The sequence below is a fragment of the Trichechus manatus genome, unplaced genomic scaffold, assembly GCF_000243295.1.
Source record: "Trichechus manatus latirostris isolate Lorelei unplaced genomic scaffold, TriManLat1.0 scaffold00160, whole genome shotgun sequence".
NCBI lineage: Eukaryota > Metazoa > Chordata > Mammalia > Sirenia > Trichechidae > Trichechus > Trichechus manatus.
The window spans coordinates 191,761-219,617 of NW_004444096.1; the positions used below are offsets into that span (position 1 = coordinate 191,761).

General features: G+C 38.9%; 2 protein-coding genes across 2 annotated transcripts; both read left to right on the plus strand.

Moving 5' to 3' along the window:
* The first annotated feature begins 5,753 nt into the window (after nt 1-5,753).
* LOC111822330 (phthiocerol/phenolphthiocerol synthesis polyketide synthase type I PpsB-like) lies at nt 5,754-22,704 on the plus strand. The gene is made up of 7 exons (XM_023740635.1): nt 5,754-5,820; nt 12,374-12,527; nt 13,251-13,411; nt 14,292-14,495; nt 17,791-17,972; nt 21,990-22,472; nt 22,588-22,704. The coding sequence occupies exons 1-7, from the start codon at nt 5,754-5,756 to the stop codon at nt 22,702-22,704; spliced, it is 1,368 nt and encodes a 455-aa protein (XP_023596403.1).
* Nucleotides 17,736-27,857, plus strand: LOC111822323 (probable polyketide synthase 1). Its single transcript, XM_023740583.1, has 2 exons — nt 17,736-17,972; nt 21,990-27,857. The coding sequence occupies exon 2, from the start codon at nt 22,802-22,804 to the stop codon at nt 25,823-25,825; it is 3,024 nt and encodes a 1,007-aa protein (XP_023596351.1). The 5' UTR covers nt 17,736-17,972; nt 21,990-22,801; the 3' UTR covers nt 25,826-27,857.

Here is a 27,857-nt window from a genome sequence, read left to right on the forward strand (position 1 = left end):
TGCCCATTTTTTAATTGGGTTATTTGTGTTTTTGCTGTTCAGGTTTTGGAGTATCTTGTAGATTTTAGAGATTAATCGCTGATCGGATTTGTGGTAGCCAAAAATTTTGTCCCAGTCTGTAGGTTGTCTTTTCACTCTTTTGGTGAAGTCTTTGGATGAGCAAAAGTGTTTGATTTTTAGGAGCTCCCATTTATCTAGTCTTTCTTCGGAATAAAAAATTTTGTTTACACAAAAACTTGAACACGAATGCTCATGGGTAATAGCCAAAACCAGGAGGCAATCAGATATCTTTCAGTGGATGAATGGTTATACAAACTGTGATGCATCCATACCATGTGTGACGGTTCAGGTTGTGGGCCAACTTGGCTGGGCCAAGATTCTCGGTGGTTTGGTAGTTATGCTGTAGTTTGGCAGCTATGTAATGATGTAATCACCCCTATAATGAGATCTGATCTAATCGCCTCCATGATGAGATCTGGTTTAGCAGCCAATCAGTTGAAAGGGAGTTTCCTTGTGGGTGTGGCCTGCATCCAATAAATGCAGACTTTCTGGCACAGCTCGTTGGTTTTTGCTAGCTCTGGATCTTGTACCAGGCTGGTCATCTGACCTCTGATTATTGGGACTTGAGCTAGCCACTTACCTGTCGATCTTGGGATTCCTCAGCCTCCGTGGCCTGTGAGTCTGCAGCCTACTGTCTTACCTGCTTATCTTGGGATTTGTCGGCCTCTGCAGCCTGTAAGTCGATTGACTGCCATTTGACCTGCTATCTTGGGTTTCTCAGCCCTGCAGCTACGTGAAGTCAGGAGAAACCTTCAGCCTGACCTACGGACTTGGGACTTTACAGCCTATACAACTGTGTGAGCCTTTTCCTCTATATAAATCTCTCTATATATGTATAGTTATGTGTGTGTGTGTGTGTGTGTGTCTGTGGTGTGTGTTACAGGTTTTGCTTCTGTAGAGAACCCAGCCTAAGGCACCATGGAATATTATACAGCAGTAAAAAAGAATGAACTATTGATACATGACACAACCTGAATAAATCTCCAGAGAATTATGTAGAATGAAATAAGCTAATCCCAAAATGTTGTATGCGTTATTGTATTTATATAAAACATTCATGAAATGACAAAATTTTTGAAATGCACAACAGATTAGTAGTTGCTAAGGGCTAAGAAAAGTGTGGGGGCTGGAAGAAAGTGAATGTGGCTATAATATGGCAAACTGAGTGAGATATATATATATATATATATACACACATATATATACACATATACACACACACACACACACACACACACACATATATATATATATATATACAGTGTGTGTGTGGTGATGGTGATGGAAATTTTGTTCTTGACTGTATCAATGTCATTATTATGGTTGTTATATTGTAGTATAGTTTTGGAAGATGTTATCACTGGAGGAAATTGGGTAAATGTTATATGGGATCTCTCAGTATTATTTCTGCTGCATGTGAATCTATAATTATCTCAGAATTAAGCTTAATTACAGAAAGATTATTATCTTCAGAGTCTGGTAGTAAGGGAACACAGAAATGTAAGATAGTAGTTTTGTTATAAAGGGTGAGAAAAGAATATCTCCAATAGGGTGAAGAAAGGTGGTACATGCAGCTGAGAAGTCAAAATTGATGAAAAAACCTAATCCCAAAATGTTATATACCGAGAAGGTGGGGTAGATTGGCAAATTGGTCAAAAATTATTAGAGTTTTCAGAGAGAGATGAAAGATTCCCCAGAATAGTAAATTATAAAAAAATGATCTTTGGGTTAATAAAAGCAATAGTTATAAGGGGGTTGAATGTAACTATGAGAAATTACATTTAAGAACATTAGAGTTATAATTAACAGTGTAAAGAAATAAGGGAGATAGAAGAGTCAGCGTTTTCCTCTTTCTGTACATTCCAAACCTATTTTTTATTTCTGTTTTTATAAGAGTTTTATTGAAATATAATTAATGTACCCTTTAAAGTGTACATTTCAGTAGTTTTTTAAAGTATTTTCAGAGCTGTGCAACTATTACTATTATCTAATTTTAGAACATTTTGACCACCCCAAAAAGTAACTATAGTACTTATAGCAGTCACTTGCCATCTCTCTCATGAACTTCACATGACCACTAGACTACTTTCTGTATATATTTCCCTATTTCTGACATTTAATAGAAATGCAGTTTTATAATATGTGGTCCTTTGTAAATGACTTCTTTCATTTAGCATAGTGTTTTAAATGTTCATCCATGTTGTAGCATGTATCAGTACTTCAATATTTTTTATTGCCAAATAATATTCTATTGTATAGATATACCACATTTTATCTACCCACACATCAGTCGATGGAGATTTGGGTTGTTTCCACTTTTTGGTTATTAAGAATCATGCTGCTTTGTAGAGTCACATACAAGTATTTGTGTGGACATATGTTTTTATTTCTCTTGAGTACATACTTAAGGGTAGAATTGCTGGGTCATATGATGATTATATGTTTAACCTTCTGAAGAACTGCCAGACTGTTTTCCAAAGTGCTACAGCATTTTACATTCCCATGAGCAGTGTATAAGAATTCCAATCTTTCCACACCCTCAACAACAATTGTTAGTATCTGTCTTTTTTTGTTACAGCAATTCTAGTCAGTGTAAAGGAGTATCATGGTTTTGATTTGCATTTTTCTCATACTAATTATATTGAGTATCTTTTCATGTGCTTATTGGCCATTTGTATATCTTCTTGGAGAAATGTCTATTCAGAATCTTTGACCAATTTTTATTTTTCAATTGTGTTACTTTTTTTTGTTATTGAGTTCAAGAGTTATTTATATATTGCAGACCAAATGTACTTTCTAATGACCATTTACCATCAACTTTGCTGTAAATCTTAATGTTATTTATTGTTTTAGTGTTTTAAACCTTTGTTTCATCAACCACTTTGCCTTTTCTCAAGAATTTACTAATAGCAGTGCCATATTTCTTTATTTCCACTCATGTTTCTGCCATTTGCCTCCTTGCAAGAAAAAAAAAGTGAGATTTTTATTGTTCCCTCAAATTTTCCACCCCACTCATATCCAGTATTTTCCTATACTTCCTGTCTTGGGTCAAGGAATTGAGAAGATTAAATTTTATCTTGATGAGGAAACTTCTCTTATATTTTCAGAGAACTGCCTTCGTGACATTCTACACAGTAGGAAAAATACAGGCAAAACCAGTCATGTTGTTGCTTTGTACAAAAGCACTGGCGTTGGTGTCTTGTAAAGGATTGAGTAAACCCTTAACAGATGACCTGGGATAATAACAGCTGTCATCTCATTGACTGTCAGGAAAATTTAGAAGTTAAAAGTCAAAATCATCTGCTAAAAAAGTGGCAAATATTCAGCTAAAACTGTAATGTTTGATCCCAAATGAAGAAACTGTAATCTCGTCCCTGCTTTTCCCTATACTGTTTTCCCTCTATGCCATGCTTCCAAGTGTCATCGCTGACATATACCTCAAATTCCCATACACAGAATTGACCAGGTCACCCAAGATACTCATTATGAATGTGTAAACAGATAAGATGAGTAAATAGCTATGAGAATACCAAGGAAAGAACAACTTCCTCCTCTTTCCATACTGGAATTTCCCCCATAATTTCATACACTCAGTAAAAACCAGAAGTCAATATCAGTGCTTCAACACAAAAATAAAAATATTCAAGAGAAAGCAATTGTGAGGGAAATCGTACTTCCAAAAGTCAGTTACTCTAGTTGCACCATCAGCACATACTAGATGAATTGAAAGATGTCAATTCATGATGAGAGAAACTTCCTTCCCTCTTACCACTTTGCTGTCTACGCATAAACAAGAACTTCTGATTTGTGGAAAGTACTGAGTAGAAAAACAGTTTCCAAATCTTCACCTTGAACTGGCTCATTCCAGGAGCCAAGAGGAGGGGGACATTATTTGGTGGATAGTAAGAGTCTTACATCCATTGGTCCACGATTCACTGTCAGTAAGGCAAATATATGAATAAGCATGATACCCCTTTCTCTCTTGGACTCTGCATTGGGGAGATATAAGGCAAGTGAAGAGCCTCTATACATCAGCTGTTTAAGTGTCTCTTATGTGGACCAACTTTGTGTTTAGGTTCTAAAGTTAAGTCCAGGAGAAAATATTAGAAAAGTCTTTTGGCCAAAGGTTTCAGCCATATTTTCCAAATCAGCTTTATCAGCAGTAAAGCTGATCTTTGGATATGGATCTGACTTCTTGGTTTGTTTCTAAATTGGTTTAGAACCCAAAGGGGAGAGAAGTGCCATCAATTAATACCCCTAGAACCCCAACACCCATGAATACCTTTTAATGGGGGTCTGCACCTCTGAGAAACAGACGCAAAATGTTTATCACTGTCCAGGGGTGATTACTGTATTGCAAACTCCATTGGTGACCAGAAGCAGAATCCACATGCATGTGGCCAGTGCACACACCCAGGGTCCAGAACATTACATTTCCATCAGGGTATGGATGGAAATCCAGGGTATGGATCATTCAGGTAAGATGTTGAGATACACTTCTTGGCCAATATTTGTAAACAGAAGACCCCGGAAGGTAATGACCAGATGTAGAAACCCAAAACATGGATCGCAACAAATGTCTATAAGCCAAACATTTCAAACTCTTCCTTACCTTACCAAAACTACTCTAGGTTTAATTTTCAGAAGAGTTTGTAGAGAATAGCATTGTAGAGAAGGGATGGCTACTTAAATAATAGTTCTACTCTGTCCTATAGGATTCCTACAAGTCAGAATTGACTTGACGGCAATGGGTATTGACGGACGGTATCCTGAAGTACACAGAGCTACAGAGACAGCTTTGCAAAGCCAAAGGAAACATTTACAAGCCTTATTCTAGGGGAATTTTTGTGTCTTTTTTTCTTTTTCCTCTTCTCAATTAGTCAGAATATCTACTTATGTAACATGGGGTTAGTGTTAGAGTATTCAGAAGTAGATACATGAACATTCTGCTGTGCCGTAGGGCTAGCTTTGCTCCTTTGTCCTAATGGTCCACCTACCCTGCTTTGCCAAGACCTTTCTTCAACCAGGAGAAGAAAGTAATGTACTGTCTCTGAATGAAGGGAGTCCCATATTAAACCAGACGCTTAGTGAAAGTAACCATGACCTTAGGAAACCCCAGTATTTAAAAAGAGCTGCTAATAAGCCTGCACAACTTTTCTCCATAGGAAGCCATTGTTTTTATTACTCTGAACAGCAAATAATTCTGCCCTCTCTTCTATGGGGAGACATTATTCCTATCTGTTTCCTATCCACCAAAAAAAAAAAACCATTGCTGTCAAGTTGATTCTGACTCACAGCAACCCTACAGGACAAAGTAGAACTGTCCATAGGGTTTCCAAGGCTGTAAATCTTTACAGAAGCAGACTACCACATCTTTCTTCCATGGAGCAGCTGGTGGGTTTGAACTGCTGACTTTTTGGTTAGCAGCCAAGTACTTAACCACTGTGCAACCAGGGCTCCTTTGCTATACAAACATCCTTGGAAAGATACCCAGTGTGCTGATACAAAATGTGCTGATACAAGATGTACAAAAATACAAGAGACCCACAGAGAACTGTTAGTTCCAAGAGGAATGTGATGTGTAAATGGAGCAATTTATGCAGGCCCCCATTGAGTTTTTAATCTGAGAAAAATGATGTCACTTTATTTTCCTGATTTTTAATTCTTTTTTTTTTCTGTAAGTTACCGCTCAAATGGATAAAACAATGGAAAAAAATGATGAGGTCGCGATTGTGGGAATAGGATGCAACTTTCCCGGAGGTAAGAATGATAATAATAACACTAAGGATGACCAATTAAATCTTAAATTATTAAAACCTTAACCTATATAATGCCTAAACAACTAAAGTAACCCTTGTTATAGGTAAGTTATACCACTTATCATAAAAGGAGGAGGAATTCACATTTGCGGGCCTACTCTATGCTAAGGCCATGCTTTGAACTGAACCGTTGCAGTGAACCCCTAGAGTGACAACCATCATGTCTCCATTTTAAAGGGAAGGCATTAAAATGCAGAGGATGAGTAAGTTGCTCAACGTCATATTGTTGTTTGATTCCAATGGGTCAATTCTGACTCATAGCAACCCTGTGTGAAAGAGTAGAACCACCACCATAAGATTTTCTAGGCTGTAATGTTTATGGAAGCAGATCACCAGGTCTTTCTCCCACAGAGCTGCTAAGTAGCTTTGAACCACAACCTTTCAGTTAGCAAGCTAGGGCTTAATCATTCGTGCCACTAGGATTTCTTGCTGTGGTGCGATGGCTCACTTTTGTATGGTCTTTCTCACCATGGTCTTGAAACTCCTACCCAAGTGATTGAGTGGGACTATACAAATAAGGTAATTGTGATGCACCAAGGGGATTGGATAGCTTGCTAATAATGCAAATAAAGTTCATGGCACCTCTGTGGGGGTGACACCATGCAAATAAGGTCTATGGAACCCTACTGAAGGAATTGGTCAGTTTTGCCATCCTGCTAGGTTTAAAATGAGACATCCTAGAGGTGGCAGGAGAGATCGCACCACCACCAAAGAAGAAGAGCCAGGAGCAGAGTGTGTCCTTTGGATCTGGGATCCCTGTACGGAAGAGCTCCTGGAAACAAGAGAAAGAGAGAGAGAGCTGTAACACAGAAGACTGCGAGAAGCCGTGTTAGAGAAATGGCGGCAGCAGAACGAGGAGACCAACAGGAGACAGCCTAGCCCACAGAATAAGCTGAGTGTTTTTGGGCAAGAGGCTTGCTAGAGGAGTACGGTGCCTCCAGGCACTTGGTGGAGCTGGATTTTCTGACCCACGGAGCTCGAGCTGAGGGCCTTTGGCCCAACGCCTACTGGCCCAGTGGGGTGCCTTGGGTTACTCATCGGCAGAGCTAAACAAGCTGTGTAACACTTGCCCAGGCAGGACAGAGGCCAAGGGGCCAGAGACAGGCATGCGTGTGGGCATGGCTGAGAAGAAGCTGTCCTGATTGAAGAACTGTATCCTAAGCGTTCCTGAACCTAAATTGTAACCTGTTACTTCCTTAATAAACCCCATAATCATGATTATTGTCTGTAAGTTCCATGTGGCCATTGCAATGAATTACTGAACTCAGCAGAGAAGTAGAGAGTGCCATGGGAGGGATGGTTGGTGTCAGAATAGGTAAAGATGGTGGAGACAGGAAGCATGTCTGACCTTCATCTCATAGCAAGCAGTCTTGGGCTGTTGATCTTGAGTCTCCCTCCACCTTCTGAAGTTAGAGGAGGTCAGATGCTTCTGCCATGCCATTTTGACACTTGTCCAACATCCTAAGAGCCAGTAACCAGAAACAAGCAGTCTGCCAAATTATGCTCCCTGTGAAATACTGTCTTTCAGTTAAGCTATATGAGTAATTAAAAAAAAAATGTTCTGGAAAGTATCTATGCAAGAACAAGTCTTCCTTTCAAACTTCTCAATACTCAAAATACTCTGTGCAACTAACTTCTTATTCCAAAGATAATATTCAAGATATCTGTAGACGTCCTTTTTAGAAACTGTAAGCAGAAATACAATTTATCGAAAAATTTCTACATTTCTACCATCATTTGGAGAACACATTTTGGCTAAAGGGTCAAACAATTTCCCTAATCTGACTTACAATTTAAGATGAAACCATGCCCTAGCTAAGGAAACATAATTTCAAGACAAGTTTCCTGGGCCCCCTTTCGCTTCAACCAGAATTTAGTGATGCAAGAAGCACAGTGATGACCAAAAAAGGATAAATGAGAAGAAATCCAATCCAGACATATTACTATGAAACTGCAGATACCAAAGACAAAGAGTTTCCAAAGTATTCAGAGGTAAAAGATTGATTACGAACAAAGACACAATTAGCTGACAGCACTTTTCTAAATGCAACAATAGAATCCAGAAGAAAGCAGAATAATATCTTTAAAATGCTGAAAGAAAATAATTCTCAGCCTAGAAGTCTACATCATCATGTGTTCAACATCATGATAAACAGAGAAAAGATTGAAGCTGTCAAGGATTTCATTTGTACTTGGATCCACAATCAATGCCCATGGAATCAGCAGTCAAGAAATCAAATGACACATAGCATTCAGCAAATCTACCGCAAAAGACCTCTTTAAAGTGTTAAAAAGCAAACTTGTCACTTTGACGACTAAGGTATGCCTGACCCAAGAGATGGTATTTTCAATCGCTTCATATGCATGTGAAAGCTGGACAATGAATAAAGAAGATTGAAGAAGAATTGATGCCTTTGAATTATGGAGTTGGTGAAGAATATTGACTCTACCATGGACTTCCGGAAGAATAAACGAACCTGTTTTGGAAGAAGCTCAGGCAGAATATTCCTTAGAAGCAAGGATGGCAAGACTTCGTCTCACATACTTTGGACCTGTTATCAAGAGGGACTAGTCCCTGAAGCACATCAAGTTTGTAAAGTAGAAGGTCAGCGAAAAAGAAGACCCTCAATGAGATGGATTGACCCAGTGGCTACAACAATGGCCTCAAGCATAACAGTGATTGTGAGGATGGTGCAGGACCGGGCAGTGTTTCGTTCTCTTGTACATGGGGTCACTATGAATCAACTGACTCGACGGCACCTAACAACAACAGAAGTGTTCCAGAAAATCTATCTTCTCTGAATTCACGTAAACTAGAGACGTTTTCAGATAAACAAACACTAGAGTTTGCGATCAACAGACAAAAGTGATTTTTAAAAGACATACTTATGAAGTAGGAAAAAGATGCAGAAGTGACGTCTAGACTGTATGAAGAAATGGTGGTCCAAGAAGTTGGTAATTATATAGGTAAATCTAAATAAGCATTCTAGAGACACGAATAATGATGATGAAATCTAATTTGTGAGATTAACAAAGGGCCATATAAATTACTGGGCAACAATAACATGTAAGTATAGAGGGATGATGAGAGTATTTTTTGGGAAGGGGATTAAGATACTAAATTTAGACCTTGTTAAGTATTCAAGTATTCAGTGTATCATTTCAAGGGTAATCACTGAAAGAGTAGACATAGAATGCATAACATCCACATCAGTAGAAAGAAAAAAATGGATTGAGAAAATAAATTAATCATTAAAAAAAGAAAGAGAAAAATGAACAATAAATAGAAAACAAAAAAGAAAAATATTGGAAACCTCCCAGTATATCAATAACCACTGACCCGAATCCAAACTCATTGCTGTAGAGTCAATTCTGACTGACAGAGACCCTATAGGACAGAGTAGAATTGCCCCACAGGGTTTCCAAGCAGCAGTTGGTGAATTAGAACTGCTGACCTTTTGGTTAGCAGCCAAGCTCTCAACCACTGCGCCACCAGGGCTCATGTAGAACCCACTACCTAACAATTAAAGGATGCACATTCTTGACATGTGCACAGAGAACATTTTTAAAAATGCAGCAGTGAGTCTGGTTATAACTATATGGTAATTAAGAGCATAGAATCAGAAGCCAGACTTTTTGTGTCTGAATTCCAGTTCCATTACTTAACAGCATTGAGATGAGACCTCTTGCAAAACATTTCACCTCTGTAAGTTTCCGTTTCACCACCTTTAAAATAATGATAATAACACTTCATAGGAAGATGATGTGATGGGATCCATAAAAAGACTTAGCATAGTGCCAAGAATGTAGCAAGTGTTCCATAAATGTTACCTACTTAAGCAGTATTATTATTATTATTAATATGAATGAATGAATAAACAATGCCTAATTAGAGCAAGGAAATCCTGCTGAAATAGTGGTTAAGAGCTATGGCTGCTAACCAAAAGGTCAGCAGTTTGAATCCACCAGCCGCGCCTTGGAAACCCTATGCGGCAGTTCTACTCTGTCCTATAGGGTCGCTATGAGTCAGAATGGACTCCATGGCAATGGGTTTTTGGTTCTTGGAATTAGAGCAAAAGATACAAAGCAGTCTCTAAAATGAGCTTTGGCTACTGAATTCAGACATTTCTGTCCTTGTATCTTAAACAGCCTCTTTTAAATGCCTAAAGTTACAGCAATGTATCTATAGTAGTGAGAAAGAGGTAACTTAGAAGGCATCTGGAAACCCTGGTGGTGTAGTGATTAAGCGCTACAGCTGCTAATCAAAAGGCTGGCAGGCCGAATCCACCAGGTGCTCCCTGGAAACTCTATGCGGCAGTTCCACTCTGTCCTACAGGGTTGCTATGAGTCCAGATCAATTTGACAGCAATGGTGAAAGTCAAGATTTAGGAAAATTCTTCTTAGAGAAGAGATAACTGGTTGGGTAATCATTTGCTGTAACCCTAGCTTTCCAATGGTTCCCGGGCCCAGAAATCTATTCACAAAATGAGTTTATGTAGTATAATTAGAAACTACAGATGAGCAAAAAGAAACAAAATCCACCACAATCCATACAGGGATACTATTTTCAGCATTCAGTCTTATACTTTTCTAGATTTTAAAACTCTGTTTTATCATATATATCAATATATCTGTTATGGATTGAATTGTGTCTCCCTAAAATATGTATGGAATTCCTGGCCCTTGTACCTGTGAATGTGATCTTGTTTAGGAATAGGGTTCTTCTTTTGTTATGTTAATGAGGTCATACCCATGTAGGGTAGGTCCTAACCCTAATCACTTCTGAGTTATAAAAAGAGCACAATAGACACAAAAACAAATACACAGTGGGAGAAGACAGATGCTGTGTGAGAATCTTCCAAAAGCCAAGGAACTCCAAGGAACCAAGGAATGTCTGGGGCTACCAACCAGAGAGAAATCAACACAGCTGGTACTCTGATTTGGACTTTTAGCCCCCAGAACTGTGAGAAAATAAAATTCTATTCTTTGAAGCCACTCACTTGTAGTATTTGTGTAATTGCAGCACTAGGGAACTAAGGTAGTCCCAAAACTGTTCTACATAATATGTACTCTTTGATTCTTTGCTTATCTTTACGTAACCCACAATGAACATTTTTGTACTTCAGAATAATTCACCTTTAGATCATTTTTGTTGTTGCATAAATTTGATTATATCAATGCAGCAAACCCTATGGTGATGATTTTTCAGCATTACAAATAATTCTGCAAGGACTAGTCACACAAATTTATCTTTTTACACATCCACCAAATTTTCAGGAAAGTTGCTTTTTGTCCCCACTCTTCAAAAACACTTGTAACTCTAATATTTTTTCAAAAAGACACGCCATCATTGTTTCTGTTTTCATCTCAATTTTCACTTTATTATAGATGAGATTATTTGTATTTGAATTTCTTGTTATTTTGTGTGTTGAATTACTTATTTGTGTTATATGTTATTTTCCCAGTAGGGTGTTTTCACTTCGTGATTTTAAAGAGCTCTTTCATATAGAGGACATTTGTCGGTTACATGTTTTCCAGCAATTTTGTCATTTATCTTTTACTTATGGCCTTTTACATGCATCAAACGTTTATGTAACTCTATGGAAAAATAATTGGGTTTTTGTTCCTTTTTCCTGCTTATAAAGGCCTGTCCTATCCCAAAATTGTAAAAATAACCATTTATATTCTACATTTTAATGTTTTTTATTTTCTAATTTAAATTGTAATAAATCTGGGATTTCTTTTGGTGCATGGTCTAACATTTAGGAACTTTATTTTCAAATGTTCATCCACTAGTCTCAAACAAATCATCTTTCTCCATGTAGTCATATATTAAATATGTTTTTTTCCTCCCTATTTCTGGGTTTTCTATTCTGTTCCATTGAATTGTCTGCTTTTGAGTCTACCCAGAGGCACCTCAGAAGAAAGATCTGGCAATCTACTTTTGAAAGTTCAGTCACTGAAAACCCTATGAAGCATAGTTGTACTCTGCCACATATAGGTTCACACCAGTAAAAGCCACTGTTTTAACTATTTTACCTGTAGTATATGTTTTAATATCTGTGACAAGTCCCCCTCTTATTCATCTTTGTCAAATATTTTCTTGGTGATGTTCAACTGTATATTATTTCAGATGAACTTCAGAATCATTTTGTCAAGTAAAAGAGAATTCTCAGTGAGCTATTGATTATAATGGTCTTACTAAGTAAGAAGCAGTATCTTAAATGAGTCTAGCAAATAAGCAGTTATCTTGCTTGATTTCTTCCAGGCTTTTTTTTAATGTCCCTTTAGCTTTGGTATTTTTTTATTTTCATATAAATCCTGCACATTTCTTGAACTGTTTATTTCTGGGTTGTCATTTTTTAATGCCAACAGTATACTTCTCAATTATAATTTCTAACTTATAATTGATAGTATATAAGAAAAGTTTTTATTTCTGTGTATTAATTTTACTACAAGAGTGAAAATTTTTTTTAACTAAAATTTTTTAATAGGAGAAGGAGTTGAGAATTTTTGGCAAGTGCTTATGGAAGGCAGAAACTGCGCAGTAGAGATTTCACCAGAAAGGTTTGATATTAAAGAGTGGTATGCTGCAGATGAAAACACACCAGGTAAAAGTCAGACAAGAAGAGCTGCTTTTATTGACGGGTAAGATCATTGTTGGAATTTCCAAAACTATATAATCTAGGTATTTTCTCTTCAAATCATATTAGCCAAATTCTTCACGGATCAATTAGCAGGACACTCTTTTTGTTTCCGCTTAACATTCTCTCTGCTTCTTTACTTTATACACCTTCATCTATTCTCCTCTCTTATATCTAATCAGCATGCTGACCTTGTGCTATCTTATAATCTCCATTTTTAAGATGTATCTCTTGTGTCTCTCTTGTCCCAGATTTTCATGGTCATCCAGACTTAAAATCTGAATCATTGCTTCCCACTTTTTAAATCTGCATCTCCTGTGCTTCAGTCTTTGTTCTCCTTCTCAGAAAGCAAATTCAGTCAGCTCCATATGTCACAGAAATGGGTCTAACAGGTCAGTGTGTACATCAATTCCTTTTAATATAATACTTCATCCAGTAATTCCAGTTAGACCATTCCTGGTATTGTTGCTGAGGCAGACAGGAAGAGGAGTAGGCCCACAACAACAGCTAACACCAAACCTGCAGATTCCAAAATCACAGGTTTCTATTCTACATTAACAACTTCAAGGGTTAACCAAAACAAAAAGGAACAGAAACCACCGTTGCACAAGATGTACCAGCAACATCTGAAAGCTCGGCAGCCATATCTTACAGCAAGGTGAATGCGTAGATATTAATCTGAGTACTCGTCCGTCAGAGGCCATTGAATGCCATTTGTTCTTTGTAGATTGAACGAATTTGACAACAAACTGTTTGGAATCAGCGACTCAGAAGCCGAGCACATGGACCCTCAGCAGAAGTTGTTGTTGGAATGCACCTACAGGGCCCTGGAGAGTGCTGGGATCCCTGCTGAGGAGGTGGCTGGTTCCAGGATGGGTGTCTTTATCGGTGAGAGAGCAATGCAACTTTGCAGGCCTGTCCCACTAGATCAAAGCAGAAGTGTGAGTGATTTCAACTATGACCACTGAGAATTCACTTGTTCCAGTCTTGCCACAAAAAGTGTTCTCTTTCTAAAAGGGTGTGGTTGTCACCCCTGTTTCTCCTCTCAGTGTTCCCAGTGTTTACAGTTAGGCTAGTAAAGCCTCTGTATGGTGGCAGGTGGCAGGAAGACAGAGACATTTCCTGATGCAGCCTGGAATGAGGATCACAGACATGACCAGGCTGAAGGGACGCAAGAGTCACACACCAGACATCCCTGTAGTTGTCAGAGACTCAGAAGCTTGATTGACTCTAGTGGAATGGAATGGACCAGAAAGACTCAAGGAGCATAGGTTAGGGTACCTTTGAGCTTCTGAGTTCCAGGATCAAAGAGTTTCTTGGAGTCAGATGAAATCTGAGATTTCCCACTTGAGACTTCTCTTGAGATTAATTTCAGATCCAGAGCAGGTACCTTCTAGGTAGCTGTCACTTATAATTCCCAGATACATCTTGTTCTCAGCCTGTTTTTCTAAGGCTCAAGTAATGCCCTGGTTCAGTATTAGGTTTTGTTGATTAATAATGTAGTATGGTAATATTTGTTTTATAATAAAAATCATAACATATTATCTATAGTCTTTATTTATTTACTTGTTTATTGTATTTATTAATATTATATGTTGAGTTGTTTGTCTTTTTGTTGTTGAGTATGCCATTAAGTTTTACATTCTCTGTCATGGTGAATGTAAATAAAAGATGTAGATATCTTGACATGTTTTAAAATCTACATAGTAAGTAAAAGAGTAAGCTTCATATTTATTACGCTGTTTTTTTTTCCTTTTGATCCTTATAGGAGTTATGAATCGAGACTACGAACTTATGTCCTTGAGAAATCCAAGAACTGCAAACCATTATGATGCCACTGGATCTGCAGTGAGCATAGCTGCTAACAGGATTTCTTATGTTTTTAACTTAACGGGACCATCTCTGGCTATAGATACTGCATGTTCATCATCTCTTGTTGCACTATACTATGCTTTCCTTGCAGTTAAACAAGGTATTCTAAAATCAAGTAACCAAGAAATAAGGCAAAAAAGTAAAAACAAAGTGAATATTTTTCATGGTGAACATAGTGAACACTCCCTGTCAGGACGTATACAGTTGACTCGTCTGGTGTCAATCCAATAAATTCTTGGGGATTCAAAATAAAACCATGGGAGAATGGAAGCTGAAATTAGGTCTCACAATGTCTCTTGCAGGCTCCTTTAGATTCAATGAGAAAAGCCAACAGTAAAAGTTTAGCTATTTTAGTATATTAGAGGTAGTAATAACATTAGAGGTCTCTGGTTTAACTCATTCGTGCTATAGTCTCTCTAAATGAGGAACAGTGAAATTAAAGGTCTTGATTAATAGCCACCCTAGATGGTGACAGACCTAGGACGGGAACCCAAAGCTTTTAATTCCCAGTCTAGTCCTTTTTTTGATCCTATATTGTGTTAAACAACTCCAGGGGCATTCACTTTGTTGTCCATGAGAAGGTCTTCCTTAGTGCTTACTTCCCTACAGGTATGTGAACTGTACCTTTCATATCTCCCTCACGACAAGTGTTCACTAGCAGTGTGGAAGGCAGCAGGCCTGCCAGTGTCCTATAGTAGTCTCTGTGATTTTCCCTCAAAATAATGCCTGCAAAACATCTTATTCTGGATTAGGACTGGGTAGTGATTCAAGCACCATTGAACCATCGTACTTTAGTACCATTTACTGATAGAGAAGAATTATTTGATCCATAAGTAGAGATTTATACTGGATATTAATCAGAATAGATCAGTTTTTAGAATCAGATAGATGCATTGCATAAAACGTTTTAGAAATAGAGGCTTAAATATGTTATATACAATTGCAAAGCTATCCCAAAAAGAACTAAAAAAAGTCTACAGTCCTTGCAAAATTACAGCAGGAAAATACATACACAAAGAAAATAAAGAATTAAAACATAGATCATTCAAAGGGAAAATATTTTTGGGAAAGAAGCTTTATATATTATATAACTAAGGCCTCAAATCATTTTCATTTCAACCAAAATTATGAGTTAAACTTACCTATTTTCTTAAGGATTCAGGTTGATTGGACCAATTTAAAAATGAAAACAAAAAAAAAAAGACAAATTGGAAACAAAATGATCCTGAAAGGTTGAAAGTAAAAGAGTGAGCAAAGACATACCCAGTCAAATGTAAACTGACAACAGCCAATAGAGTGGGTACTGGGTTAATGCTGTGATATAAAGTTATATTCAAGACAAAGGAGGGGAACATTTTATAATGATAGAGAATACAATTCCCGTGAATATGTAACTGCCTTAAATTATTGCGAATCAGATAAAATACGATCAAATTTTATAAAGCAAAACCTACAAGAAATAAAAGGAAATTAGAAAACTGTAATAATAGGGGATTTTAAATACATCTTCTTTGCCTACCCATGTCATATCAGAGACCAAAAAATATGTTGGTACAAAGATAAATATAATATAACTAATAAGGCAAGTAAAATAGTTTATTATATTCTATAGCATTAGCTGACAATATACCTTCTTTTCAAGTACCTGCTGAACATTTAACAAATTAAACACATATATTAAGTCACAGCCTTAATCAGTGAAATAGAACTAATACAGCCCACATTCTCTAGTTACAATTACAAATTTATAAATGCTAACAAATGAAAAAACAAGCCAATTAAAAGTAGAAATGTTAGAAACTTTCTTATTTTCTAACAACTCTTAGGTCAAACTGGGAAATCAAAACTAAAGTTACACAATATCTTGAAAGTTATGATAATTTAAAAAAACAATTTACAACCTTAAACCTTTAGTGAAATAAGAAGAAATCAAAGAATTAAGCATTCAATACAAAAAAATTAGGAAAGTAACAACCACAGATGAAGATCAAAATAACATATTAGAACAAAATCAAGCAAGGATGCCTAAGTAAGAGTTCCTCTTTTTAAAACTAATAAAAAGATAAATTCCTAGGTAGGCTGCTAATAGAGGAAAAGGGGGAGAAAGCCAAAATCAATTAGAAAGGAAAACAGGAGAAAAATAGTAAATACAAAAGGACATTTGAAAACTGAGTGAAATAGACGATTTTCCAGAAACATTTGAAAACTGAGTGAAATAGACGATTTTCCAGAAACATGTAAATAACTCAAGCTGATGCTAGAAAAGACAGAAAATGTAAAGAGAGGGATTGACACAGAAGAAATTAAGAAAGTTCTTTTGGCACCAGATGTAGATAATTTCACAGTGATTCCATCAAAAATTCAAGGACGCAATAACCTATAGGAGAGAAACTGATTTCCTCCATGTGGAGAAAGCTTCCAAACGTATCTTTTAAGAAAGCATCATAACATTGACAAAGGAAGGACACAAAAGAGAAAACTGTCTCCTATTCTTCAGTTGTGAGGCAGTAGGCTTAAATACAATATTACTCACAGCGACCCCATAGGACAGAGTAGAACTGCCCCATAGGGTTTCCAGGGAGTGGCTGGTGGATTTGAACTGCCAACCTTTTGCTTAACAGCGGTTGCTCTTAACCACTGTGCCGCCTGGGCTCCCAATAAAGTATTAGCAAGTAAAAATAGAGATCCGCAATGCCTGGGGTCAGATTCACAAGGCCACTGACTGTCCCGACAGGAATGGGAAGAGACCCAAATGCACAGTGCACACCACAGTGCAGAGGCTCCAAAACTAGAGTTACTCCATGGCCAGTCTTATAAGGCGAGAAAACTCAAAGTAAAGCTACTCAGAAGAGTAAAAAGACCTTCCAAGGGAATTCAGGAATCAACTCATTGGAAACCCTGGTGATGTAGTGGTTAAGAGCTACGGCTGCTAACCAAAAGGTTGGCAGTATGAATCCACCAGATGCTCATTGGAAACTCCGTGGGGCAGTTCTACTCTGTCCTACGGGGTCACTATGAGTTGGAATCGACTCGATGGCAACTGGTTTGGTTGTCTTTTTGGTTTACTCTCTTTAGTTTTCTGCTCACCATGATAAGGCAGGTAGTCTTGGGTGGCACAAACGGTTAATGCTCTTGGCTGCTAAATGAAAGGTTGGAGGTTTGAGTCCACCCAGAGATGCCCTGGAAGAAAGGCCTGGTGATCTACTTCTGAAAAATCAGCCATTGAAAACCCTATGGAGCACAGTTCTATTCTGACACACATGGGGTCACTATGAGTCAGAGTCAACTAGAAGGCAACTTGTTGGTTGCTTGACCAATAAGGTGGGAAGGCACTGTGCATGTAAGTCAAATGTTGTTTCTTCTAACTGGCTTGCTTACTTGTTGCTTGGTTTCAGGAGATTGTGAAACAGCTCTCTGTGGTGGAGTGAGCTGCATGTTAGACCCTGCAGTTAACGTCGTGTTGAGTAAAGCCAAACTGATATCTCCAGAGGGTGTGAGTAAACCCTTTTCCAAAAAGGCAGATGGATATGGACGAGCAGAAGGTTGTGGTGTTGTCCTGCTGAAACCTCTAAGGAAGGTCAGTCAATTTAAAGATCATTCACAGAGTGGTTCATTGAGCAACAGCTGAGTGCAGGGCAGTATACTAACTTGAGCAAGAGCCTGTCACTGCCGTCTAGACCCTGCTCCTCAAAGTGCTGTCCAGGGACCAGCAACATGGCAGCATCGTCAGCATCACCTGGTGCAACATCTCAGCCATACTGAGTCGGAAGTCTCATCGTAACACCACAATTCCTATGCATATGGAAGGTCACAAATCTGGTGGGAAGGACAGTCAAGGAAATAAGTGCTTACAGTATAGTGTGGCAAGTTCAGTGTTAGACATGGAGCGTTGCCTAAATTCATGTGGGAGAAATTGAGTTTTTAACAGTTAAGTAAACTTTGGAGAAGCAATTTGTGGGTGACTGCTGCGGAGAAATAAGGGCTTATCAGGCAAATGGAACAGCTGTCCAAAGTCAGGCAAGCCTGTTGAGGGAATGACTCCAGGCATGGAGGGGGGATGACTGTTGTCTTAACGAAGAAGTTTCTGGAAATGAGAAGTTGATTACCCTACTTATTCTAGGCTCTGTCACTTTCTGGCTGTGTGGCCTTAGGCAAATCACTTAACTTTTCTATGCCTCAGTTTTGTGTACAATAAAATGAGAATGAAAGTAACCCAAACCCAGAAAACCAAACTCGTGGTCATCAAGTTGATTCCAAGTTACAAAGACCCTATAGCACAGAGTAGAACTGCCCCATAGGGTACCCAAGGCTGTTCATCTTTTATGGAAGCAGACTGGCACATCTGTCTCTCATGGAGCAGCTGGTGGGCTCAAACTGCTGACCTTTCAGTTAGCAGACAATGAGAATTAAATAAGTTAATACTGAAAAGTGGTTAGAGAAGTGTCCAGGGTGTAGAAAGCATGATATGAACGTTAGCTGCTGCTGTTGTTATTATTATTGTTATTATTCAAGACTAGGTGCGTGGAACATACACTCTAACCTCGTTCTTAGCTTCTTCTCGCGTGTCTTCTTTATGTAAACTCTGCTCCAGCCAAACTCATTTATGTGTTACTGCCCCAAACACGCCCCTGAATTCCAACATCTGAGCATCTGATCAAGCCATTGCCTCTGCCTGGAGTACCCTTGTCTAGTCTCCATCATACCTGCCCTAACCTTCTGTTGGGATCCAAGCTAGTTCTCATTTCTTTAATGAAGCCCTCCCAACTCCTCCCCTCCCCAAAATGGGTTTTCCTTCCTCTAAATTCCTATGGCACCTGTTAAAGTCTTTCTTTACTGTTACTGTGATACATACAAGCAGTTCTTTCCCCGCCTGTATCTGAGCACAGCTGTCGAGCTCTAGAGACTGCACTTAAGTGTTATGTTCTTATCTTGTGATAACAACGTTTATTGTGTTCTCATTGTATGTCAGGTGTTGTTTGGAGCATTTTGCATAGAACAACTAATTTAATCCCCATACCTTCTAAGATAGGCACTTTAGTTTTATAGGTACAGAAAGAGAGACCCAGAGCAATTAAATAACTTGCCCAGGATTGCCACATCCAGCAAGTGGCTGAAAAAGAAACAAAAAGACGAAAACAACCCACACCCCTTGCCATCGAGTCAATTCTAACTCATGGTGACCCCATGTATTACAGAGTAGAACTGAGCTGTATAGGGTTTTCTTGGCTGTAATCTTTACGGAAGCAGATTGCCAGGCCTCTTTTCCATGACATATACCACCAACCTTTAGGTTGGTAGACAAAAGCAAACCGTTTGTGCCACCCAGAACCCTTTCAGGAAGTGGGTAAACTGGGATTCAAACCCAGGGAGTCCAGCTCCATAGTCTACACGCATATTTCACTTTGCTCTGTTAAAGCCATGCTGATTTTTTTTTTTTTTTTTGAAAAGTTACCGTTGATTCAAAGTTCAGGAATGAGATTTTTAATTACATATTTCTTTTTCATTGAAAATCCTGCATGTCAAAATTTTTCTTAGGAATGTTACACTTAAATTTAAGCCATGAGCATAGACTATGAAAGTCCTCAAATTCTCCAAGTATTATTCAAGTGACTGTTATCTCTGGATATTTGAGATTTCAAGGAAAATATGATATTTTATCTTTGTTAATTGCCTGATGAAGAGAATTACAGTGTTCTTCAATTTCCAGAAAGTTGTGAATAGTATTTATATTATGGAAACAGGAAAAGGAACCACATACCACTTTTTCCAAGCAGATTATCAAAAGAGTCATAAGGCATGTTCTAGTTATTGATACTTTGTAACAAACTACTCCAAACTTAGTAGGTTCAAACAAGGTACCATTTTGTTATATGTCAGGATAAGTGAATCAAATCTGGCAGTATCTGGCTGGGCAATTCTTCTGCTCCATAGTAATATTGACTGAATCTCTGGGTGATATTCATCTGGCAGCTATGCTGGTCTGGAGGGGCCAAGATGCTTCCCCTATGTGCCTGGTGTCTTGGCAGAATAGCAGGGAAGTTGAGCCCAGCTGAGACCCTTCTCTTTCTCCATGGGATCTCAGGGCCTCTCCGTGTGGTCTCTACAGCATGGTAGACTGACTTCTTCCATGGTGGCAAAAGCTGCCATTTATTTTAAGAGTTAGGCTCCAGAACTGGCTTTGTGTCACTTTTGCCAAGCTCTGTTGGTTAAAGCAGATAGCAGGTAGCCCAGATTCAACAGAAGGGGACACAGCTACCACATCTTGATGACAGACATGTCAGAGCATTTCTGGACATCTTTAATTCACCACACACCGTAAATACATAAAATAAATCTTTCCTAAATTATAAATTGCTATTACGTTGGAAGGCTAGGAACGCAAATTCCTTGAGTTCCACAAATATTTATCTGGAGGATTACAAATAGCATTCAAGCGATACAGTTGCCAACAGTCTCTAAGATGGAAGTGTTCCTAAACAAATAATTGCCATGGCTTTCTCTCTTCAATGTTATAACCCAATTAGCCTACTCTCTTGGCCTACAATGCCAATGCCCTGTCTCCCGAGTTGATATTTGATTTGTGCTGTATGGAAAAATTCATAAAACCTTCCTCTAAGTCAAGCACTTCTCCTCTGCTGTCTTCTCAGCCAGATGAGCTCTCCTGTGCCTGGGTACATAAATACTTTTTATACGGCCTTTTTTGGTATAGAAATAGTTCTTTTGGATATTGTAATTTTTTGTGTATATAGTGTCTGTTTTCACTACATCCATGCCTCTCAAAGTAGTGTCTGAGGAACACTTCCATCAGAATTATTGCATATTTGTGTTTCTACCCAGCCCCTACCCTTGAAGATGTACTGAATCAGGATTTCTCTAAGTGGGGTCAAGAATACCCCATTCTTGAACGATTTAGCAAATTCCTCACTTGATTTTTTCCTACAATCCAGACTTTGTGAATCATTATGCTAGAGTAAGGAGGAAGACCACCATCCGTCAGTACTGTGATGGCTTGCGTGTTGCTGTGATGCTGGAAGTTATGCCACTGGTATTTCAAATACTAGCAGAGTCACCCATGGTGGACAGGTTTCAGTGCAACTTCTAGACTAAGACCAGGAAGAGAGGCCTGGCAATCTATGCCTTAAGATTAGCCAGTGAAAACAGAACATTGTCCAACTCACTTACTTTGGACACATCATCAGGAGGGATCAATGGCTGTATGAGGACATCATGTCTGGTGAAGTAGAGGGCCAGCGAGGGTGAAAGAGACACACAGTGACAAGGATTGGCATAATAGCTGCAACAATGGACTCGAATATGCTGGCGATCGTGAGAATGATGCAGGACTGGGTGATGTTTGTTCTTTTGTACATAAAGTCCCTGTGAGTCAGAGTCCACTAGACAGCTGCTATCTGTCTTTCTTCCTACCTATCAATATAAGGAAGGATAGGTCAAGACCCATATTATGTTGATCCTGAACTAGCACAATACCCTGTATTAACAGACATTAAGTAGCTTTACATGATTTACTTATTATCCTTATTATTCTTGCAAAGCATTTTTTAAAATGAAATCTTAAATGCTCTTCTTTTATCAGGCACTAGAAGACCATAACAGAATCTGGGGAGTCATTGCTGCCATTGCTGTCAATCAGGATGGACGATCGGCTACTCCCATCATCAGACCATCTCAGGAGCAGCAGGAGAGGCTCCTCCAGAGCATCTATTCAGCTCACATTGACCCACTGAGTGTGCAGTATATCGAGGCTCATGGCACAGGAACATCCGTTGGGGATGTCACTGAAGCTGAGAGCTTGGGAAATGCTGTTGGAAGGAACAGGCCAGGGGGATCCCCCGCTCTGAAGATCGGGTCAGTGAAAGGCAACATCGGCCACAGTGAATCTGCAGCGGGAACAGCTGGCCTCATTAAAGTCCTTCTGATGATGCAACATGAAAAGATTGTCCCATCTTTGCACTATTCAGAGAACATAAGCAGCATCGACACTAAGAGATTAAATCTGTCCATTCCAACAAGTCTAGACGCTTGGGAAGAGCCCCGAGAATTTGGCAGAGGAGCTGGGGTTAACAGTTTTGGATTTGGGGGAACCAACGTTCATGTTGTCATTAGACAGTTGAAGCAGCAATCCCAGAATCTCCCTTTGAGGAGGCCATGTGAAATATTTTTACTCTCTGCAGCCTCCAGGAAATCCCTCCAGCTCACCATGGAAGACACAGCTCGTCATCTGGACCAAAGTGTCCAAGTTTCGCTGCAAAATCTGGCTTACACATCAGCCTGCAGAAGGAGCCATGTGAGCTACCTGTACAGGAAAGCATTTGTAACCACTTCCATGGAGCAACTAAGGCAACAGCTGCAATTAGCTGCCAAGGAGGAAATGGCTCCAACTCAGAGATGCCCTCAGCTGGTATTCGTGTTCTGTGGAAATGGACTCCACTACCAAGGAAGGGCAAGACCCTGCTTAAGTGTGAACCAGTGTTCAGAGAAAAGTGCCACGAAATTGCCGATTTGTTTCTCCAGTATAAACCAACAAGTCTCCTGGAGTTAATAGAAAATGACTCTGCAGATTTTTCTGATCCCGAAATAGCCCAATCTCTCCTCTTCATGCTTCAGGTAGCTTTGGTGACTCTCCTGAAATTCTGGGGCATTGAGCCTAATGTCATGTTGGGTTTCTCAGTGGGAGAAGTTGCAGCTGCCCACTGTGCAGGGGTCATTTCCCTGGAAGATGCAGTGAAAGTGATCCACTTCCGGAGCAGTTTACAGGCAAAGGTGGTTGGAGGGAAAATGGTGGTGGTTGGAAACATTCCTGTGGAGGAAATCTCAGATGTTCTAGTCTCATTCTCCAGAAGGGTGTGCATTGCAGGCTTCAGCAGTCCTTGTTCCTGTATTCTGTCAGGAGACGCAGATGCTATAACCAGATGTCAAGAGGAGCTGGCTCAGCGGTTTGAGAAAAGGAATATATTTCTGTGCCCGGTATCCACTCCAGCTGCGTATCACAGTTACATGATGGATCCAATACTTGAGGACATTGAAGAGAGTATTGGGAATTTGGTGAGGAGAGAGCCGAAGGTGGAACTGATTTCAACAGTGACAGGTGAAGCAGCTTCTGAAGAAGATTTTACCACTGGCAAATACTGGTCCAGGAACGTTCGAGAGCCCACAAATTTGGCACAGGCTATCACAACTGCAGCCAAAGGAAGGGAAAATGCTATATTTGTTGAAATAACCCCGAAGAGAGCTTTTCAAAAAAACATCAGGGAAAACTTAGGTGAAGAAACCATTGCCTTTTCTTCTTTACAACCAAATAAAGAGTACGAGACTCTTTTTGATTTGGTAAAATCTCTATTTGAATTTGGACACAATCTTAATTGGCCATGCTTTTATAGAGGTTTGAAAACAACTCCCACAGATTACCCGAGATATCAGTTTGATCACAAGAATCTGAAAACTTATTTGAAGAGTCTTCAGTTACAGAACAAAATTGCTTACTCCTATCACCCTCTTATTGATAGTGCCAATGACGGTTTAAATTTCACCTGCTTCATAACTCAGGATAGAGCACCCTATGTTTTTGAGCACAAAGCCAATGCGACTCCCTTTGTTCCTGGTTCCTGTTTTGTGGAGCTTGGCTTGGCTTGTGTGATGGGCAGTTTAAGGCCCAGAGTACCTCTGAGTACATGTCAGGTAAGAGTGGAGTTCTTAGCTCCCTGTGTGATTAGCCAAAATTTCTTAAATATAAAAGTAAAGTTGGAAGCAGAAGAAACAAAAACAAAATTTGAAATAACCTCTTCCTCAAGTGGAGTTTATGCAAGAGGGGAAGTTACAAAAATCAAAAAAACTGTGAGTGAAAAACAACATATTTCTCTTGGGAGCATCTTTCAAAGGTGTAAGTTGATTCTAACCAGTGATGAAGTTTATGAAAAACTCCTCCATCATGGTTTTCAGTATGGAGCCATCTTCAAACGGTTAAACATAATTTCATTTTGTGATGAGCTGAAGGAAGGCATAACAACCATCAAAGTTACTGAAGATCTCCGAAGAGAAATGTATGAATATCATATCCATCCAGTGTTATTAGACTGTTTCTTGCAAATGGGTCTAGTCATGGCCACAAGAGACAAAAAAATTGGAGGAAAAACTGGTTTTCCGTCAAAGATAGGCAAGCTGACAGTTTTAAAAACTTTCGAAGTGGAAATGAATATATACGTAAAAGTAATTAAATATACAGAAGACTACTTTGAAGTGTGTGGGTTCTTTATAGACAAATACGGTTCCATCTTAGCAAGACTAGAAGAGATTGGATTCACGTATAGTAAACAAAGACAATCTAATGATAACTTCCTTCTAGAAAACATATGGAAGCAAATATCACTCATTCAGATGCTTGGGAACTCTGGTGAAGTACCTCCATGCCTAGTTCTAATGGACACATTTGGAATAGCTCAACAGCTTAAAAAGTATTTGCCTTGTGACTCCAAGTATATTGGGTTTCAGGAATGGGAAGCAAGTCAAGATTCAGAGATGAGAGTAGGTGATATGATGAAAACTGAAATCAAGAACTTCCATCATGTTTTATTTATGTGGAGAATTAAAAAACTAAATGAAGAGATCCCAGGAATACTTCTTCAATACCTAACAAAATGCTGTGAGGCATTTCGTCAACTTATTGTGGCCTTAAAAGACCAAAATGTTGATTGTTCTGTGACAGTAATCACTTACAGAACAACAAGAAATGTGGATCACATTAATCCAGGATTTGTTCTCTCTGGCATGACAAGAGCCTCTTTGATTGAAGTGCCAAATATTATGTTTCGAATGATAGATATTAGTGATACAAGCCCACAGAATATAGCAAGTTTAGCAGACGCTATTATTAAATGTGAAGGGAAGGACTATCCAGAACTCTGTATTGACCAGGGGAGAATATTCATTTCTGAAATCAGGCAAACTTCCTTTGAAAGGATTTATGAAAGCCAACCTCACAAGAGCCACCAGAACTCTGAGATGTTCACTCTATGTACCTCAGATCCCTACAATGTAGTAGAGGTGACAGCCATGATCGGAAGATACAAACTCACACCATTTAGTGACCAATCTGTGGAAGTTGAGATGGATAAAATCTGCATCCACTCAGAAGATTATTTTCCTGTTAGCACATCTAGCTGTAGTTTTGGTAATACATTGTATTGGGCTGGTGACACAATGGAGAAACATAAATTAGTGGCACTGGACTTCAGCGGTACTGTAACAGCCATAGGCAAGGATGTTAAAGAAGTGATGGTTGGTGATCACATTGCCACCTGTTTTCCTCTTGTGGCATCATCAAAGGTCTCACTTCCTGAGACTATATGCTTTCACAGCAAGAAGTTTCCAGTATTTAGAAATGTACCCTGTGCATCATACTTCATAATAGCTTAGAAAATTCTCACCCAGATATTACCAAATGCCAAGCATCTCTCCACACTTGCTGTCATCTCCCCACAGCCAGGATCAGCTCTAGGCGAGGTGCTAACCTTAGCTGCTAAGGAAGTGGGCTGGGGAGCCACACTTGTCTCACTCTCTGCTGGTCTGTGGCAAAAAGTGGGACAGTGCCAGGCACTCATTTTCCTGCCACCACTGGAAGAACTCTCCAAAGAAACACTCTACAACCTTCCCCACCTCCGAGATGTGGTATTCGTATGTGGCCAACACCAGCCTGAATTTGTACGGCAATTATTGTATAATGTTCACAGTCACATCCAGCTCCACATCCTAAATCTTAGCCAGGTTTTACAGAAATCCTGTCTGATAGCATCCAGTAGATCTGTCTGCCAGTGGCTAAAATCAATGAATTTGATAAATAATTTAAATTTGGCACACTCTCTTTTTCAACAAAATGCTTTGGCCAATCCTGCCTTGTCTTCGTATTTCACATGTGTGGCCATCCCTCTGGCTGTGTTGAAAGTCAGTGTTTCAGAATGTCAACTTTCACAAATACCTATGTGTGAAGAAGGGAGAAAACTCTTCAAGGCAAATGGAGTGTATGTTGTGTCAGGGGGGCTGTCTGGCCTTGGGTTTGAAACTGTGAAGTTTATCGTACAGAAAGGAGGTGGTTCTGTTGTGATTCTTTCACGGCAAAATCCAACGTCTCAACAGTTGAAAGAAATGCAATTGCTGGAAAATCAGAATGAAGGATGCAGGATTGTCAGCCTGCGGTGTAATGTTGGTTTTCATTCTGAGGTGGAAAAGGCAGTAAATTCAATAAAAAAGATCTTTCCAAAGAGTGAAATAAAAGGTGTATTTCATAGTGCTGCAGTCTTGGATGATGGGCCCCTCGAAGCTCTCAACGTCTCTCGATTTGAGAAAGTGTTAAGCCCCAAAGTAGCTGGAGCAGTAAATCTTCACCTTGTGACCAGAGGGCAGGAACTTGATTACTTTGTGTGCTACTCGTCTGTTTCTTCCTTTCTTGGGAATGCAACACAAGCCAACTATGCCGCTGCTAACTCTTTCCTGGACATCTTCTGCCACTATCAGAGGAACTGTGGTCTTGCTGGCCAGTCAATTAACTGGGGAGCCTTGAATCTTGGGTTACTGCTAAACAAACACCACCTTCACAGTGCTTTAGCCACCAAAGGAATACTTCTACTTCAAATACCTGAAATCCATGAGTACCTTGAAAAATGCTTACTTCTGAATAATTCACAACAAACTGTAGTCAAACTTGACTTCAGGAAATTACAGGAATTCTTTTCCCAAGTTCCATCTCACAGAATTCATTTCTTCAGAATTTCTGAAGAGGAATTTGATTCTCTGGAAGACTCACGCGTGGCTTTTACTCATTCTTTATCTAAGATATCAACAGATGAGTATATCACTTCTTTAGTTAGTGAATTCAAGAACACAAATGTCAAAGCCATCACAATGTCCACATCGCTAACCTCATTAGGCATCGACTCAGTATCAGCTATGACTATTCAAAGTAAACTCTTTCATGATCTAAAGGTTCAAATTCCTCTAATTAAACTACTTGATCCAGATGCAACTCTGCAAACCTTAAAATTGTTTCTGGAGGAACAAGCAAAGAAGATTTGAAATAGAAATGATCACAATCCACAAAAAATGTTTTGCTTTTTGTTTTTCATTCATGCAGCATGCTGGATTAGAGTGAAAATAGAAGTACAAAATTATGAACATGATTCAATTAAGATTGTGTTAGCTTACCTAAAATTACGTATTTTTTTCCTAAAAAATTCTGTCAACTTTGATAAATATTAAAATTGACATTCTAAACTAACTTAATTCATTTGAATTGCTATATGTTAGTAAGCATTCCTTATATTAACTCACTTTATTATACCAGGCTCAATTGGAAACCTTTAATTAAAATAAAAATTTTATGTTCACTAATCAAAGAGTAAGTTTTGTTAAATTTAGTGGATTGTTTGCTTATCTGGGGAATCTGTACAAAATT